Here is a 19,767-nt window from a genome sequence, read left to right on the forward strand (position 1 = left end):
GGAACAAAGAGGATGGGGCCTCAAAAGGGTAAGGTCTTGGAGAAGTAATGTGATTTTCATGCACTGGTGGGGTTTTTTTTTTTTTTGCTTGACAAACCTAGGGGTTCCTTGAAATTCTGAAAAGGGTTCTATGGCCAAATAAAATTGGGAAACACTGTTCTAAACCTACCCCATTTCAACTAGCATTCACTTTCTTGGGGAAAAGGTTGAAACAAAGAAGTCATTACGCTTCTGCCATTTCCAAGTTTCCTGTTATCGTTTCTCCCTCTTCACTGAGCAATGGGCCTACCCTGTTGTTGGTCTTCCTCTTGCTTCTAATATATTTATAGAACGCCTTCCTGTTACCCTTCATCTCTCTAGCTATTCTGAGCTCGATTTGTGCCTTTGCCTTTCTAATCTTGACCCTGAATATGTGTGTTGTTTGCTTATATTCAGCCTTTGCAATTTGACCTAGTTCCTACTTTTTATACAACAACTTTTTTATTTTTAGATAATGCAATCTCCTGGTTAAGCCAAGGCGGTCTTTTGCCAAACTTTCTACCTTTCCTACACAACAGAATAGTTTGCTTTCAGACCCTTAGTAATGTCCCTTTGAAAAACTGACAACTCTCTTAATTTGTTTTACCTTTTAGTCTTGCTTCTCATGGAACCTTACCTACTAGCTTTGAGTTTACTAAAATAGGTCTTCCTGAAATCCATTGTCTCTATTTTGCTCTATTTGTCTCCCTTCTTCCATTTCTTAGTATCATAAACTATATGATTTAATGATTTTTCACCAAAATTGCCGTCCACTTTCAAATTATCTACCAGTTTCTCCCTATTTGTTATAATCAAATCTAGAACAGCTCCCCCCCCCCCATAGCTCTCTCAACTGTCTGAAATGAATAAAAAATGTGTCCAATGCAGTTCAGGAACTTACTGGATAATCTATGCCCTGCTGTTTTATTTTCCCATTAAATGTCTGGATAGTTGAAGTCCTCCATCACCACCAAATCATGCGCTTTGGATGATTTTGTGAGTTGTTTAAAAAAAGCCTGAGCAACCTCTCCTGCCTGGGTAGGTGGTCTGTAGTAGACCCCTAGCATGACTTCATCCTTGTTTTTTACCCCTTTTAACCTAACCTAGAGATTCTCAACAAGTCTGTCCCCCCCCACGTCCATCTCCACCTCAGTCCGAGTGTATACTTTTTAATATATAAGGCAACACCTCCCCACTTTTTTCCCCGCCTATCCCGAGAAAGCTGTACCCATCTATACCAATATTCCAATCACATGTATTATCCCACCAAGTGTCTGTGATACCAACTTTGTCATAGTTGCACTCATTTATTAGCACTTCAAGTTCTTCCTGCTTATTACCCATACTTCTTGCATTCGTATATAGGCATCTAAAACGGATTTGATTTTGCTTCCCAGTTCTGCCTTGATCTCTGCTATTATAGCTCCCTCCCATTTCTGACCCATCTCCCAAGTCTCCATGTTTTTCACCTACCTGTGAGCTTTGGTCACCTGCCCCCGTCGAACCTACTTTAAAGCCCTGTTAAGAAGCGGGTAATTGGCTAATACAATTTATATAAACTACACAATTAGTTAATAAGGGGAGGTGTTCTGTCCTGGCAGCTCTGCAGTTTAAATGTAGTAGGAGCTGGGTGTGCAAGTAGCCCAGCTCCTACTACATTTAAACAGCAGAACTGCAGCAGGGGTAGGTCCCAGACCTGGCTTGAGCCAGGACTGAGCAGTTTTGGCTCACGCTGGTTCCCGGAAACCTGCACCTCTGAAATTTAAATGTATTAAGAACCTGGCACCAGTGACCCACTGAAAGCCTCCCCTGTACCGCAGAGACGGTGCTGGGGGGAATGAGCTTTTAAGCAGACTCTCCTCACCACTGGTTCCTGCTCCCCCCCCCCTTCCTGCCTCTGATATAGAGGCGGGGGGGGGGGGAGGCCTGAGCAAATAGTCAACTACTCAATTAGTCACTTATATCCCTAATTATGATCTTGGCTGAGTTTCTTAGCTTTAGTCTTCTTTCAGTAAGATGAGGATTTCCCACCCCCACTATTTTAAGGTGTAATTCATAAAATATGCTTTATGTAGTTCATAAAATGTGCATGGATGTGCTTAAAGGGACCACAAGTTAGTAATTTCTCTTTAAAAAAATCTGAGCTAAACTAAAAGTAAAACAATACAAAATAATTTATTTAACTCAAGGTTCATTAAAAGGCATACCTCCTCAAATAAACACAAAGCTGCCTCATAGAGAGAACAAAGACCATCAGATGTTCTAGTTGGTTCCCTCCATTGAGTTCGATCAGCAGATGATCCCTACAATTTAAAAAAATGTTTGTGATGTTGTCAGAGACGGATAATTATACATAGAAACAGCACATTATAACACATTCTTGATTAATTTATTCTAGTTGTGCAGTGAAATCAAATTTGGGTTTGGGGAATCAGTCTATAACCCTAATTTTGTCTATAGTTCTTAATTTTGAACTGAACAAAAACTTATGAATATATTGTATTTCCTAAGTAGGGATGTAAGCAACTGATCGCCTACTCAATCAGCATTTGCTTATAGGGTAGATGAGTAGTGGCTCGACGAGTTGCTCCCCCCCTTGCTGCCTCTATCAGGGAGGTGAAGAGCAGGAGCTCATCTTAGGGGGAGCCAACTTAAAAGCTGGTTCCCCCAGCCCCATCTTCATCAGGAGAGGCAGAGGCATAATGGGGGGGACCGGGCGGCAGCTTGGTAGCTTTTAGCATATTTCAAAAGCACAGGCACAGCGTCTGGAACTGGGTACAAGTTGGGAATCAGCTGATTCCCAGCTCCTGACTGGTCCCCCGCAGCCTCTCCCACCAACTGTGGCTCTGCAGTTTCTCTCCTTAACTAATCAAGTAGTCGATAGAAGTTCCATCAACTACTCAATTAGCTGATTAAACGCAATTTAACATCCCTATTCATAAAACTTATTTTTTAATTAACCACTCCAAAATTGGCGGTTTAATTTTTAAGTCTGAATTTTAATTTCCTTAATATTGTTTATAAAGCAGGGTTTGGGATGCATTTTTCAAGGAAAATACTTTTTCCTCTGAAACCACAGATCACTAACACCATTATTTTTGTATGATGTAAATACTCTAATGGTTTCAGTGTTGTTTTTATATTTAATCGTAAAAACAAGTTAGACACATCAGATAGAAATCTCTGACTCTATATAAACAGAGGCTATCAAGTTACATATCTGTAGCATATAACTTGCGTCTGAAAGACAAGCACTATTCTTAGCATTTAAAATAATTTTGGTATGATTCACAATCTGATGCAAGTCCTCCTAAATAAAGCATAACCCCCCAATAATCTCTGGGTCAGCTCTCCTCTTTTCAACATAGAGCTGACAAGCTGCAACATAATGACCAACTGTATTACTATGAACAGACAACAGTGATTTTCTGCAGTTGGTTTATTGGTTTTGTGCTGAGTCCTGCCCCATAACAAATTCCTTTCAAAATAGGCTTAATAAATTTAGGTTTCTTGGCTGATGGGAGAGGCACAGGATTTGTTTTTCAGTTAAGGAGAAAAATCCACCACTCTCTTTGTTTTTGTGTATATTAGTCTTAGGCTGGATAGGTTCTTGATTGTACATCCCGCTGTGATTTCAAGACTTCATTCCAGAGTGAGGAAAGAACATCTCTCTGGAAGTACCACCCACACAGTGAGGATTACAAGAATCTTATACAATTTCACCTTATTCACAACAGTGCTTAAATTCCACTTTTCTAAAAGCTAGAAGCAGCAGAGGTGTTGGTTAATTAGGAGGGTGGGGCTATCACAAGTGACAAGTTTGTACAGTAAACCAAGCATACCACACAACTTTGAATGCGAAGCAAGTCAAACAAAAAGCAAACTTTAAAACCTAGTTTTATACTTTTTAATACATTTATGTTGGAATAAAATGTATTTGTGAGCAAACAGTTACAGCACATTCTTGATACTCTGCACTGTCACAAGTCTGTTTAGATTTTTTAAGGGGCTCAGGGTGGCTGACTAATTTAGAATACAAGACATTAAAACTAGGACATTTTACTGGATTTACCCAATTTCTAACCTCTTCAAAGCGATGATTTCTCTTCAGCTCATAAAAGGTGAAAGATTTACTAAAAGTGGACACATTCCTTTCAGTTTTGTGATGATGTGTTCAGATTCAGTTTAACCAATTTAAATAAATTGGTAATTTATTTTAATTTGCTAATTAAAGACAAAAAGATTTAAGCAAAACAAAAATCAAATTCCAAATAGAAGTTTTACATACATACCAAAGATCTCCGCATCTGCGTTAATATATTCATAAAGCAGTCAAAACTGATCATCCCTTCTTGATTTTGCAGGAGTTTGTTTTTCTCCATGGCATTTACTACCGCTGATGCGCCTAGAGCCATCTCTATCCATTCAAGAAGGTACCTGAGAGAACCACGCTGGGCAGCTAAACCAAGAAGCAATTCAGATGCTAGCCTACGACCTAAAGTGTCTGCTCCAGAGTTGGGAATCGTTACTCCTTTAAGAAATGTTGTTACTTGTGATAAACAGTCCAGTCCCATTGGCGGAATCTTACTTTCATTTGCTAGTGATAAAGGTGGCAAAGAGCTGACAACTTCTATTGCAGTATGAATGACATCATTGCAAAGACTGAGGCCAGGTCCTGAAGCAGGCATCATCCAACTTTGTCTTAGTAGTGCAAATAGCAAGCTTAGTCCAGTCCGGACCCCCATTTCTATGAGAGCATCTGTACTTGACCTGGGACGCTCACTGACAGAATGGACATCTGTTGAGCCAGAACTGCTTTCTGGAGAATGTTGTTGCTGTTTCACCTTGCCTTTATCATGATATTTATTAGAAAGTGCATAAAAGACACGCTGCAACACAAGCAGACGTTTTCGAAGCGCTCCAGCAAATGGAGAATCTGAACATACCATCTTAGCCAGTGCCAGCTGGCTACTAAGAAGGGCATCCAAGTAGTGGTCCTGTTCATCACTGGATAAGGATTCACGTTCAAAGTCTGGTAACTGAGGTCCTTTGAGGCACAGAACTTGCTGGGGCAAGGGCACTACTTCCTTATTGCTGACTAATTTAGAATACAAGACAGAAACTCCCTCCCTTGTGGCAATAGATTCACTGTCCTCTGTGATCCAGGAACTGTTCAGATGTTCAAGCCATTTCAGCTTAACTGGTGGCACCATAGCAGCCATGTTTGTTTATTCTTCTGCCATTAGTCCTAGAAATGCAAAAAAGACGCATAAGCATATACACAACCATATTTATTACTTGTTCCTCCAATTAAAAACAAATCCATTTTCTAAGAGGCTAACAATCTCCATTTTTGCTTAAACCAAGTTCAAGTACCTAAACAGCTGTCAGAGTTCCTACCAGATGCAATGCAAAATTCAGAAATTCTGCAGACCAATTCTGATCCTTGTTTAAAGACACAATAACTCACTAAAAAAATGCACCATGGCAGAAATCTGCACAAAAAATTAAATGCCAGAATCACCATTATTATTCACTCTTACAACAAATTTAATCCTAATACTTTAATTCTAAAGTAATTTATCTCCCTCTATGACAAATATGTCCCAATTTTACATAGACAAAAACTGAAGCAAAAAGGTCCTATGAATTGCATAGGATCAGATCCCAAACTCTGTGTTACTATTCACAATATCATTCTGCCTCTGAAAATATACACTGCAAGGATAAAGAATGAAAATGAAAACATTTAGTGCACAAAAAGATTTTATATTATCATAGTCCAGTATAGAATCATAGAACACTAGGACTAGAAGGGACTTCGAGAGGTTAGAGTCCAGTCCCCTGCCCTGACAGCAGGACCCAGTACCGTCTAGACCATCCCTGATGGATGTCTAACCAACCTGCTCTTAAATATCTCCAGATGGCGATTCCACAACTTCTCTAGGCAACTTATTCCAGTGTTCAACTACCCTGACAGTTAGGGTTTTCCCCCTAATGTCCAACCTAAACCTCCCTTGCTGCAGTTTAAGCCCATTGCTTCTTGTCCTATGCTCAGAGGCCAAGTAGAACAATTTGTCTCCCTCCTCCTTTTCTCCCTCTTCCCTTTTAGATAGCAGTTTTCAGGTATCACAGTGTTACCCAAATGCTGTTCCGCAGAACCCCGGGGTTCCGCAAAGTGAAAATAAGAGTTCCGTGACAAAATTCCATTACAATAACATTTTATGATTTTTAAAAAAATATATGTAATTTTTGTTTTAAAATATGTGCAATTAAACTAAATGTTGATCTCATGACCTTGTTTGCATTATTTTATTATCCTTACTTATTTGCAGTCTACTTTTTCAGCTCCATATATTAGACTGTTATTAGGGGTTCCGTAAAAAATTTGAGTTTAAAAGGGTTCCGTGGCCAAATAAAATTGGGAAACACTGTGCTATCATGTCCCCTCTCAGTCTTCTGCTTTCCAAACTAAACAAGACCAACTCTTTCAGTCTTCCTTAATAGGTCATGTTCTCTAGACCTTTAACCATTCTTGTTGCTCTTCTCTTTCACCAATTTCTCCACATCTTTCTTGAAATGTGGTACCCAGAACTAGACACTATAGTCCAACTGAGGCCTATTCAGTGCAGAGTAGAGCAGAAGAATGACTTCTCATGTCTTGCTCACAACACTCCTGTTAATGCATCCCAGAATCATGTTTGCTTTTTTTGCAACAGCGTCACACTGTTGGTTCATATTTAGCTTGTGGTCCACTATGACCCCTAGATTCCTTTCTGCAGTACTTGGAATCATAGGGCTGAAAGAGGACAGGAGGTCGAGTCTAGCCCCATGCCCAAAGCAGGACCAATCCCAACTAAATCAACCCAGCCAGGGGTTTGTCAAGCTGCGACTTAAAAATCTTTAGGGATGGAGATTATACCACCTCCATAGGAAACCCATTCCAGTACTTCGCCACCCTGCTAGTGAAATAGTTTTTCCTTCCTGGACAGTCATCTCCCATTCTGTACGTGTGAAACTGATTGTTGCTTCCTAAGTAGAGTCCTTTGCATTTGTCCTTATTAAACTTCATCCTGTTTACCTCAGATCATTTCTCCAGTTTGCCCAGATAATTTTGAATTGACCTTATCCTCCACAGCAGTTGCAACCCCTCCCAGCTTCATATCATCTGCAGAGTTAACTGTACTCTATGCCATCATCTAAACCCATTGATGAAGATATTAAACAGAACCAGTCTTAAATCAGATACCTGTGAAACCCACTTGTTATGCCCTTCCAGCATGACTGTGAATTGTTAATAACTACTCTCTGACAACGGTTATCAAGCCAATTATGCACCCACCTTATAGTAGCCCCATCTAAGTTGTACTTGCCTAGTTTATTGATAACATCATGCGACACCATATCAAATTCCTTACTAAAGTCTAGGTATACCACGTCCACCACTTCTCCCTTATCCATGAGACTTGTTATCATATGTACGAGGACATACCTGTATTAATTTCCCCAAAAGACAGATTACCTGATTCTTTAAACCACTGACATTCTTGAAATCCCATAGTATCAACAAACATGGTAGCAGTGGCAATATCCATTATTACAACTACTACACAGACTTGAGGACATCCCTAATAGTCTATGCCACAACTAAGGTTCCGATCCTCCAAACATACACATGCTTAAACTTTACTAATTCGAGTAGTTCCAATAGAAATAACATTCCACTTTCTGAGTGGGAATCTAGAGAACATTGCAAAAATGATGTGACTGCTTTAATTAAGGACAGAAAAGAGCAGATAGACTATGGCAACAATGCAGAGATTACAGCTCTAATAGCTGTGTCACTGTACCAATGCTAGCGCAGATGCTGTAACCCAGGGATTGGCAACCTACAGCATATATGCCATAAGTGACATGCAAGCCAATTTTCACTGGCACACAAGCTTCCCTGCCAGATCTGTACGCCAAACATACGGGATTGTCTTGATTTTAAATAATCTGTTCCGGTGTCCCCATCAAGGAGTGAAATGTCTCAGAAAGCCCCACTTGTGGAGAAGTGACTGAGAAATGACTCTGTGCAGCAGGCTCTCCTCCACCCCTCCAGCACAGATGGCTCCATTGGAGCCTTGCTGGCAAGCAGCCAGGCCAGCTTCCAGTGGTGCACATTTTCTGGCCACCGTCACCCACTGCCCCACCACCACATGCTGCGCGGCTCCCTCCCACCACGGGATTGCCTCTGGTGTATGGGGCTCCCAGTCCAGCTGCAGCGCCACCTCCTCCTCCAGGCAACTTGTTGGTACAGCAGCCGCCACTGTGAGGAGGGAAGGGGGAACCGAACAGGTCCAAGACAGAACCCAGAGGAGCTGCTCCCAGACGTCCGTGCCTTGAAGCTGCCACTTCAGCCTCAGCAGGGGACACATGGAGACCAGCTGGAATGCTGCAAGGCAGGGTTCACTCGGGCTCACTAGATGTACTCCATTCACTACTGCTCTCTCTCCCCATCTCTCCGGGGGAGTGGTAGCAAGCCAGCTCTGATGGGGAAGCTCAGGGTTTCTTTTCTCCCTGCACCGCACTGAGCTCCCCACTGCATGGAGAGATGGGGCTGAGCTCCTTCCCCCTTCCCACCCCGCTGGAGGAATGCCAGCGCAGTGTCCAGAGGCTTTCTCTGCTGAAGCCAGGTAAGTGTTCCTCTAGTGCCCAGACCCCCACATCCCAATCCTCCTCACTCACTCTCCCCCCATCCTGCTCCCTCCCTCTAGACAGACACCCTACTCCCCAGTCTGCTTCTGCACCCTACCTTCCACCTAGACCTCACAACCTCTCCCCCTTCTGCACCCCACCTCCCACTCAGATCCTGCATCCCATCTCTATCCCACACACTGAAAGCCCTGTCCCACACTGTACCCCTCATTTTTGTCCCCACTCCAGAGACTAAGAAGGGTCCATAAAATCCACAAACACTAGAAAAGTAAATCTGGCCTATGGAAAGCCCTGAACCTCAGACCTCCCGGTCCCTTCCCCTCACCCTCTGGGGCTGGAGTGCTATGTGGACAGTTCTGGCTAGAAGTGCAGTCAGGATAATTGAGTTCTGGAAAAAAGATGCACAGAGCACCTGCATTTAAAGTTTTGGGGTTTTTTTTAAATCCCTATATACCAGTGACTTCCTGAGGAAACCACAGAGCATCAGTAATCTTCCTGAAAATGCCATCCTGACCACCATGGATGTAAAAGCTCTTTACACCAACATTCCACACAAGGATGGACGATAAGCTATCAGGAACTATGGTGCACCTGGAGCTATGTGACTGTCCTCACCCACAACTACTTCCAATTTGGGGACAATTTATACCTTAAAGTCAACAGCATTCCTATGGGTACCCCATAACCTCACAATGTCATTTTTATGGGATGACCTAGAATGTTTCCTCAGTTCCTGTCCCTTGGCATTGATCTCATTATATGGACCCAAGGGAAGGACACCCTTGAGGAAGTCCACATTCATTTCAACAACTTCCACTCCACTACCAACCTCAGCCTGGACAGTCCACATAAGAGAACCACTTTCTTTACACTACAATACAGTTGGACGCTCTCTTAACCGGGACTTTCTGGTCCACCAACATCCCAGCCCTGGTGCAGAGCTAGTGGCTGAGAGCTCTGCAACGGGGCTAGAGCCCGGTAGCGGGGCTGCCCCATGGCAGCGAAACTGGGAGCCCAGCAGTAGCGCTGCTGCCTGGTGCGGACATTCTGGGAGTGAGATATGAGAGGCAGCGGGGCTGGAACCAAGCAGCAAAATTACTCCACGAGTCAGGGACGCAGCAGGGCCACTGGGCAGCAAAGCCAGGGGCCCAGCAGCCCTGCTACCGCAGGGCCAATAACGGGGCTGCCCAATGGTGCAGCAAAAAGCCCAGCAGCCCTACTGCCGCCCTGCAGAGTTGCCTGATGAGGCTGGGAGGCAGCAGGCCTGCCCAGCAAGGCTGATGCTCAAGTGGGGCTTGTCGCCCAGCGGCACAACTGGACACTGGCAGAGAGGCTCCCTCACAGGGCTGGAGCCCAACAGTGGAGCCAGGACCTGAGGGGGCCCAAAAGTGACCTTCTTTGGTCTGGCAAAATCCCTCGTTTGGGACCAGTCAGGTCCCAAGGATGCCAAACCAAGGAGGCCAACCTGTACAAATAAATGTTGGTCACAGACACCACCCTACCCCAGAAACCTACTGACTGCTATTCTTAGCTACATGCCCCTAGCTTCTGTCCAGGACACACCACATGTTCCACTGTCTACAGCCCAGGGCTAAGATACAACTGGATCTGCTCCAATCCCACAGACAGAGACGAACACCTACAGGATCTTTATCCAGGCATTCTTAAAACTTAAACGCTCACCAGGGAAGTGAAGAATCAGAGCAAGACAGGTACCCAGAAGTCAGCAAATTCAAGAGAGGCCCAACAAAGGAAAAGAACAGAACACCACTGGTCATCACTTAACAGCAGTGGTTTGAAAAGGTTGCCATCCCAAGAGCCAAAATACATTAAAATTCAGAACCAGTGGTCAACAAAGAGCCAATATATAAAAATACCTATTTGCATGACTGAAAATATACAACTTAATATTATTGAAAATTAACATGATGATTAATAGCATAAATGAAACACTGTACTTACAAACTTTAATGGGACTTCTGTTGCTGGTAGGAGTCAGGACTGGAGTGCATGAGGGGCTCAAGGCAGAAGGCTGGGGTATGTGGGAGGTGAAAGAGGCAGGGCAGGGCACTGTGGGTGGGAAGTAAAGCATCGGGGGGTGGGGGGGATTACCTTACCTGGCCAGGGCTGGGCCACTGCACCCGGGTAGTGGTAGCTGGACGAAGTGTCAGGCTAGGATTACCACAGCTGGATAGTGGCCTCCCCTCCTACCCATACTTCAGCAGGAGGGGGGCTGCCACCACCAGCTCTTCCTGCAGCCAGATGGGGGCCAGACTGTGGGACCTGACCTAGGATTGGAGCCAGGGACAAGACATTGCAGCCAGATGGGGGCTGGGCACTTTTATTCTCTCATGTGTATTTAAAATGAAGTTTGGTAAATTAAGTAAAATAGTATGTCCAACACAAAAGGTTTCAACATTGTCTTAGTTATGGCAGGAGTGGAGAACCTTTTTTTGGGTTGGGGGCCACTGACCCAAAGAAAAATCAATTAGGGATCACACAAGTGAGAAGCAAACAAACAAACAAACAAACAAACAAACAAACACCCCACAACCCTCACTGATGTGGCCCCACAACTGAGACATCTCACTCCCTTGGCACCCTCCCCCGCAATGAGGGAGTGAGGGACACCAAGGACTGAGGTTCAAGGCCTCAGGCCAGATTAACTCTTCTGGGGTTCCAGGGTTAGTGGATTTTGTGGGCACCCCCCAAGTTCTGGGGTGGGGCCAAAAATGAGGGATCCATAAGAACATAAGAACGGCCATACTGGGTCAGACCAAAGATCCATCCAGCCCAGTAGCCTGTCTGCCGACAGTGGCCAATGCCAAGTGTCCCAGAGGGAGTGAACTGAACAGGTAATGATCAAGCGATCTCTCCCCTGCCATCCATCTCCACTCTGACAAACAGAGGCTAGGGACACCAGTGTGAGGGACAGAGCTGCCAGTGAGTGGGATAGGGATGGGGTGCAGGATCTGGAGGGCGGGGGGGGGGGGGGGAGGTTGAGCGGCGGGAGCAGGGTGTCCAGCCACGTGGAAGGAGCAGGAACAAGGGAGGGCACGGTATGCGGTCAGGAAGGAGGGTGCAGGAGCAACGGTGGATGCAGGAACAGGGTGAGGGTAGGGTGTCTCGCCAGGAGGGAGGGTGAGGAGAAAGGGAGGGTGTCGGCACAAGCTGGGGATGCAGGGTACTTGCAGAGGGAGGGGAGTGAGTGAGGGGGATTACGGTGCAGGGGCCTGGGTATGAGAGGCGACACTTACCTGGCTTTGTGCCCTGCTGCAGTGGGGAAAGCTTCTGGACAGCATGTCACTGTGCTGCCATTCCCCCAGCAGGTGGGGAAGGGAAGGAAGCTCAGCCTCCCTCCACACAGCAGGAAGCCTGCACAGCCCTGAAACTGCAGCACAAGCTTCAGCTTCCTGCTCAGATGCATAGGGTGGAGAGGGAAGGTGAAGAAAGCCCTGACCCCACCAGACAGGCTTGCAGAGCGAATGGCTCCGTGAGTGGTCATTCCTAAAGCGGGCTGGGGGAAGAGAGCATGGCAGTGCACAGAGCACACCTGCCAAGCCTGAGCACATCCTACCCCACAGGGCCCTAGCCACCGGAGTGGCTCCACTGGATTTTGCAGCTGCTTTGGACCCTCCTGGTGCCATGCATCCCCTGCCCCCAGCAGTGGCTGCTGTAACAAAGAACAAGTGGCAGCCTGGAGATGGAGGAGGCAGCTGCAGGGTTGCTGGACCAGGGGCCCCAGAGGCAGTACCGTGGGGGGAGACGGCTGCGGCACAGTCAGACAGGGACCTCATGCACCAGAAGCAGTCCCGCAGGGGTGGGAGGAAGGAGGCGGCAGTGATGCAGCTGGACCGGGGGGCCCCCCCGCACCAGAGACAGTCTCACAGGGGGAGGGAGAGGTCTGCACAGCACATGGTGGTGGGGCAACCGCAGTGAGTGCAGGGGGCTTGCCAGGCAGCAGCATGCACCATGCTCAGGGAATACTCTGGACTCCAACTTCCGATCATCTCTGGAAACCGCACACCACCAGAAGCCGGCTGGCTGCCCACTAGCAAAGCACCAAATACATGCTCTGAGGGGGGAGGCCATTGCTTTGCACCATGCTAGGGTATGTCCCTGCAAGGCTCTCTCAGCTGGGGGAAGGGAAATGGAAGTACAGGGAGTACTACTTCCCGCAAGCCAGATCTGACGGGGCTTTCTGGGACATCTAACTACTTGGTGGGGACACTGAGACAGAGTATTTAAATTCAGGACAGTCCCAGAAAAATTGGGACTTATGGTCAGTGTATATATTGGCCAAACTTGACAGTCTCTACAACAACGGATAAATGGACACGAAGCAGACATAAAAACTGGTACCATATATAAACTTGTGTCGGGGAACACTGAAACCTCTCTGCACATTCAATAATGGCTTTAAAAGTAGCCATTCTTCTACAAAGGAATTTTATCACCCAATTACAGAGGGAAACAGCTTAACTGGAATTCATTTACAAATCTGACAATCAATTCGGGCTTGAATAAAATATTAACTGGCTAACACATTAAGAAGGCAATTTCCCCTACCTTTCATATTCACACTTACACATCAAAAGCTATATATGGAACACATCCAGCCCAACTCAATTAGCATCATTAACACTGGTCTTACAATTGATGGGATCTGCTGTTATATATACACTGGATTCTGTAATTTCCACTCTAACCCATATCTAGTGGGTTTTACCCATGAAAGCTCATGATATATTATATTTGTTAGTCTCTAAGGTACCATAGGACACTTGTTACAGACTGCTACTTTTTTTTTTAAAAGCCTCAGAGAAGACAGCTAACCCAGGACTCCAATTTCCTCAAAATGCTTTTAGATCTGATAATCTGAATTAACAGGTTAACCATCAAGTCTAATATGAAAGGAAGACATTTTCAAAGTACTACAGCTATTCTTGTAAAATGTTTCTTACTTCAAATCAAATGAGTAATAAATATGCTTCAGACTGGGATTTTGTTTTGGCATTTCAATCTTATGCCGGTTTAAAACACGAGGTGCATGAATAGTTCCATCATCCGTTAAAATAAAATTCAGGTTAACTTAATGTCAACATAAAGAAAGGCCCAAAAGCCATCCTGTCCAGCACAGTGAGTCACTTAGAAAAGCCAAAATAAATAAAGATTTGCTATGTGACAGAGGACTGGAGTGAGGTTAAGAGGAGTAAACTCCAAAGTCCATGACGCCCCCTACAACACTATCGCCCTGCCAAACGAACACAGGAGACTCCTAGTACATGGTTTATTTTGATGTATACACTCAGTTTGCAATGACTGTGGCCTTCTGAGGTAGTTTTTAAATCCTGGTATTAGGGGTATGAAATGGTGTATTGGACTGAATCAGGAGTGAACAGCTTCATACTTGTTCCTTGAAATCTTACTGGCTCAGTTTCCTTGCAATAGAATTTAAAATAAACTGATTAGAATAGTTTCTTTATTTTAGACATTTCCCAGGCTTCAGCATTCTGTCCTTACCCAGACATTTTTTTACCAATTTGTCTACCAAGTTTTGTAAAAGGCCACTCTTCACTTCTCTCTGACCCTTCACATTTAGTATTCATTGGACCTAAAAAATCAGAAGAACTATAACACGGAAATACTTGCTCTTTCCCATTTCTATATCTCCTTACTAAGCAACATAAAAACATATTTGTGACAACAGATCCTGGATGTCCTAAAGAATGTCCCTGGCTTTAGTCTTTTGCTAGATTCCACAACCTCCCTAGGACAACTGATTCCAGTGTATAACCACCCTGACAGTTAGATTAACCACAATTTAGCATCCCTAGTTCAGATGGAGGATATGACCTCTGCTCTAGTAGACTAATGTCCAACCTAAGTCTCCCTTGTTGCAATTTAAGCCCATTGCTTCAGAGGCCAAGGAGAACAATTTTCCTCCCTTTGATACCCTTTTAGATACTTGAAAACAGCTATCATGTCCCCTTCTCAGTCCTCTCTTTTCTAACATAAACAAGACCAACTCTTTCAGTCTTCCCTCATAGATCATGCTTTCTAGGCCTCTAATCATTTTTATTCCTCTTCTCTGGACCTTCTCCAGTTTCTCCACATCTTTCTTGAAATGTGGTGTCCAGAACTGGATACAATACTGCAACTGAGGCCTAATCAATGAAGAGTAGAGCAGAAGAATGACTCGTGTCTTGCTCACAACACTCCTGTTAATGCATCCTAGAATCATGTTTGCTTATTTTGAAACAGCATCACACTCTTGACTCATATTTAGCTTGCGGTTCACTATGACCCCTAGATCCTTTTCTGCAGTACTCCTTCCTAGACAGTCGCTTCCCATTGACAACACAAACTGTGTTGATATAAGTTGCCCACACTCCTGTCAGTGAAAGCCAGGAATAGTATAGGTGTTTTTCTGAACAATTAGATAGTCTATCAAAAGAAAATAACAATGTTCTCACCATATTTAGTAAGTGAAGCTTTCCTTCATCAGGCTAGCAAAAGGCTTAGGAAGGAAAATTGGCAGGTCAATGGATGGATTTATATAGAATTCTGAGACCACCTTCAGTAGGAACTTAGGTGACATCTAAGGTAATTTGACCTTGTGAAATAGTGTAATTAGAGAAGCAGACATAATCAACTAGGAGAGATTCAGCCTGTTAACTCCTATTAAGCATATTGTTTTAGGGCAATCAAAAAGTCTAGGACTGAATAAACTGGTGTGATCAGAAAAGCAAATTGATGCTGATAACCAGACAGAAAATCTCTTCTACCTATACAAGCAGTCTTCATGAATGTTGCCAGCTCAACCTTTTTTCATTTGTGACCCCCCGGAGCCGGGAAAATTTTTGTTGAACAAAAAAAAAAAAAAAAAAAAAAAACCACTGGGAACATTTTGTTGCGGCCCCTTTCATTTAAAGCGCTGGTACACTCCCCTGCCACTCCCCCCACCCTGGGAAAAGAAAATACCGGCCTGCCCAGATCAAAGCACTGTGACCTCTCAGGAAGACAGCTGCAATCCCCAAAGATTCTTTCAGTGCAGGTCACACAGTCAGGATACAGACTGCCACATGCAAAGATGTTGGCTCCAGAATAGGGATGTAAGGGAGTAGTCAACTACCTGATAAGCTTCCCCCCCCCTTGCTGCCTCTGTCAGCCCACCAGGCTCTTACTACATTTAAAATACACTGCTCCTGGGAGCTAACCCCACTCCAATTCTGCAGTTTAAATGTAGTAGAAGCCTGACTGCTGCACACCCATCTCCTACTATATTTAAACTGCAGAGCCACAGTGGGAGGTAGCGAGTGCCCCCCCTCCCCCGACTAATTAAGAAATCAATGGGAATTAGCTGATTAACTGCAATTTAACATCCCCAGTCCAGATGGAGGATATGACTTTTGTTCTGGTAGACTAATTTGGGAGACCAGATTTGGTGAACTTAGCTACCAAGTTCCAGAATTACTTGGCCCATTCTGGAGCCATCATGGTCATTCAGCCTGTGTCTTGGCTCAGTTTCCTCAGGACCCTATGTATCTTGGGGAACAGAAGAAAGGCAAACATCAGCCCCAATGTCCAAGGGATGAGGAAACAGTGTGCTAGAGAGTTGATCTTAGGCTAAACGTCTGACAGTTGTTTGCAACAAACTACAAGTCCACCTCAGGGAATCTGTATTCACAGAAAATCTTCTGCATGCCTGAGCCTTTCAGAAACCAGTTGTGTAAGTATATGACCTTTCTCTGTAGTCATATTAGAAGGTCTAAAGCCTACAGCCTTCATCTGCATCCAGATTACAAGAGCAGCAATCATTAGCTTTGAAGCAGAGTCAAACTCATATGACATACACTCTTGTATGGTAATTTGGAATAGGCTGTTAAGAAGACTCTGTCCTAATGGCACCTATCATCACCAGATAAAGAAACAAATCTCAAGATGGGTTAAAAAAAAGAACACCTTAGTTTGATAGAATCTCATCTGGAAAAAAAAATCCTTATCAATAGTTGAGGTTGTGACATCCTCATTCTATGACTATGGTCCTCATTTTACTACTGTTTGTTTATATGATCTGTCTGGTTTTTTTATTGTTTCTGTCTGCTATACAATTAATTTTGAAAGGTGTAAATCACCTTAGGTGGTGGGATATGATTAGTTAAGTAATTCTGTTACAGTGTGTTATGATTCATACTGAGAAGGTAGAGAAATCCGCTAGTTATCTTAGGTGTCTGTACACAAACACAAGAAGCCTGGGAAACAATCAGGAAAAAATGGAACTCCTGGCACAGTCAAAGAACTATGATGTGTCTGGAAAAACAGAGACCTCCTGGGACAAATCACATGACTGGAGCACTGTCATGGAGGAGTATAAACTATTCAGAAAGGACAGGTGGGGGAGAAAAGGTGGAGGAGTTGCACTGTAAGAGAGCCATTATGACTTCAGTATATAGGAGGAAGAAAAAAGACCGTTGAGAGCGTTTGGGTTAAATTTAGAGGCGGGAGCAACAAGGGTGATATTGTGGTGGGTGTTTGCTATAAAGCACCAGATCAGGTGGATGAAGTAGACAAGGCTTTCTTCAGACAATTAACAGAAGCTCCCAAATCACAGGCCCTGATTCTTATAGGGCAGTGGCTCCCAACTTTTTTTAAGCTGCGGACCATCAAACCCATTCACAAACATTTGGCAGACCGGCAACATTCTATTTGCAAATTTGCATATTCATTATGTTCACAATGAATATGCAAATAAAATGTTATTAGCCCCGATCTAACCCCTTACTCCTCAGTGCTTAACACCCTTTGACCCCCCCAACTCCTACATTCCATGCCCTTTGACCCTTTAACCTCTGCCATCTACACCAATGCCAACACCCTCTTGCCCCATGACCCCATCATGCCCTCAACCATCAGCCCTTTGCCACCATGCCACCCCACACCCACCAGAATGAGGCTGTGCTCTCTAAGGAGCATGGCCATTACTGCCGTGTGGGCTGAGAAAGCAGCCCTTCTCCTTCGCACCCCCTCCCTTTCCAAGAGTGTCTTGTGCCTCCGTGGGTAGAGAGGGGAGCACAGAGCCCTGGCCAGCTGCCATTATCAAAGGGGGACGGATGGAGGCACCTCCGGCTCTACCTCCTTCTGCCAATGGTGGCAAAGGCACTGTGTGGGTGGAGGGAGCAGCCGCCATTGGTGGCTCAAACGCCTCCCTCTTTCTTCACGCCCCCTTCCTCCCCAAGCGCATCTTCCCAAACGCAGAGTGGGGAGGAGAGAGGAAGGCACCTCCCATTGCCACTGCATGAGCCACCATAGCTGCTGGGGGGACTTCAATCACTCTGACATCCATTGGGAGACCAATACAGCAGTACACAAACAACCAAGGAAGATTTTGGAAAAAGTTGGGAACAACTTTCCAGTACAAGTGCTGAAGGAACCAACCAAGCACCAGGCTCAGCTTGACCTGCTGTTCAGAAACAGGGAGGAAATAGTAGTGAAGTAGATGTGGGTGGCAACCTGGGCAGCAGTGATCATGAGATGGTCAATTTCAGGATCCTAACAAAAAAAAAGAAAGAAAGAACAGCAGCAAAACACACACCCCAAACTTCAGAAAAGCAGACTTTGACTCCCTCAGAGAACTAATGGGCAGGATCCCTGGGGACGCTAACATGAGGTGGAAAGGAGTCCAGGAGAGCGGGCTGTATTTTAAAGAAGCCTTACTGAAGATACAGGAAAAAATCATCCTGATGAGCAGTAAGAAAAGCAAATATGTAGGTGTCTAGCTTGGCTTAACAGTGAAAATTTTGGTGAGTTTAAACACAAAAAGGAGGCTTACAAGAAGTGGAAACTTGAACAGATGACTAGTGAAGAGTATAAATATATTGCTCGAGCATGCAACATGTAATCCGGGTGTAATCAGGATGGCCAAAGCGCAACTGGAATTGAAGATAGCAAAAGATTTGGAAGGTAACAAGAAAGATTTCTACAGTAATGTTACCAATAAGAAGGTGGTCAGGGAAGGTGTGGGACCTTTACTAAATGAAGGAGGTAACCTGGTGACAGAAGACGTGGGAAAAGCTGAAATACTGAATTTTTTTTTTGCCTCTGGGAGCTGACCTTCTCCATGAAAACAGGCTGCTTTCACTTTGGCTATGTCTACACTGGCCACAATTTCCGGAAAAGGGATGCAAATCAGGTAAGTCAGGATAGGGAAATCCGCGGGGGATTTAAATATCCCCCGCGGATTTAAATAAACATGTCCACCGCTTTTTTTCCGGCTTGGGGAAAAGCCGGAAAAAAAGTATCTAGACTGGCGCGATCCTCCGGAATAAAGCCCTTTTCCGGAGGATCTCTTATTTCTACTTTGAATCCAAGCGTGCTGAGAAAGGTGGCTTGTGATTGCAGAACCATTGGCCATAATCTTTAAGAACTCATGACCATCGGAGGAGGTCCCAGACTATTAGAAAAGAACAAATGTAGCGCCTATCTTTTAAAAAAAAGGGAAGAAGGAGAACCGAGGGAACTACAGACAGAACAGCTCACCTCAGTCCCCAGCAAAATCATAGAGGCGATCCTCAAGGAATCCATTCTGAAGAACCTGAAAGAGGGAAAAGTGATCAGAAATAGTCAACAGGGATTCACCAAGGGCAAGTCATACCTGACCAATCTGATTACCTTCTATGAAGAGGTAACTGGCTCTGTGGACATGGGGAAGTCGGTGGATGTGATATGCTTTGACTTTAACAAAGGTTTTGATAGTTTCTCCCACAGTATTCTTGACAACAGGTTAAGGAAATATGGATTCGATAAATGGACTGTAATGGACAGAAAGCTGGTTAGATTGTTGGGCTCAACTGGTATCAATCAACAGCTCGATGGCTGGTATCAAGTGGAGTTTCTCAAGGGTCGGTTCTGGGGTGTAGGGATGTTAAATTTAGATTAATTAACTAAGCGAGTAGTCAACAGGATTTCCATTGACTATTTGATTAGTCTAGAAAGGCACCTCCACAATGCAGCAAGAGCCCAGCTGGGCTCTTGTTACAGTTCAAAAGC

At 44.5% G+C, this 19,767-nt stretch overlaps 1 protein-coding gene across 8 annotated transcripts in view; it reads right to left on the reverse strand.

The window, feature by feature from the left end:
- The window catches only part of HERC1 (HECT and RLD domain containing E3 ubiquitin protein ligase family member 1), a 219,518-nt gene that overhangs the window by 197,387 nt on the left and 2,364 nt on the right, over window positions 1-19,767 (reverse strand). For 6 of the 8 annotated variants that reach the window (XM_089781916.1, XM_089781913.1, XM_089781915.1 and 3 more), the window contains exons 2-4: window positions 19,258-19,312; window positions 4,311-5,266; window positions 2,226-2,321 (exon numbers count right to left, since the gene is read on the reverse strand). In XM_089781916.1, the coding sequence (XP_089638042.1) occupies window positions 2,226-2,321; window positions 4,311-5,240 (1,026 nt within the window). In that variant the 5' untranslated portion in view covers window positions 5,241-5,266; window positions 19,258-19,312. Of the gene's footprint in view, window positions 1-2,225; window positions 2,322-4,310; window positions 5,267-19,257; window positions 19,313-19,389; window positions 19,530-19,767 lie in introns of all 8 variants that reach the window. The other 2 variants (XM_089781912.1, XM_089781918.1) reach the window with 2 other exon arrangements.

Source organism: Pelodiscus sinensis, chromosome 14 (genome assembly GCF_052426305.1).
Source record: "Pelodiscus sinensis isolate ZL-2025 chromosome 14, ASM5242630v1, whole genome shotgun sequence".
Taxonomy (NCBI): domain Eukaryota; kingdom Metazoa; phylum Chordata; order Testudines; family Trionychidae; genus Pelodiscus; species Pelodiscus sinensis.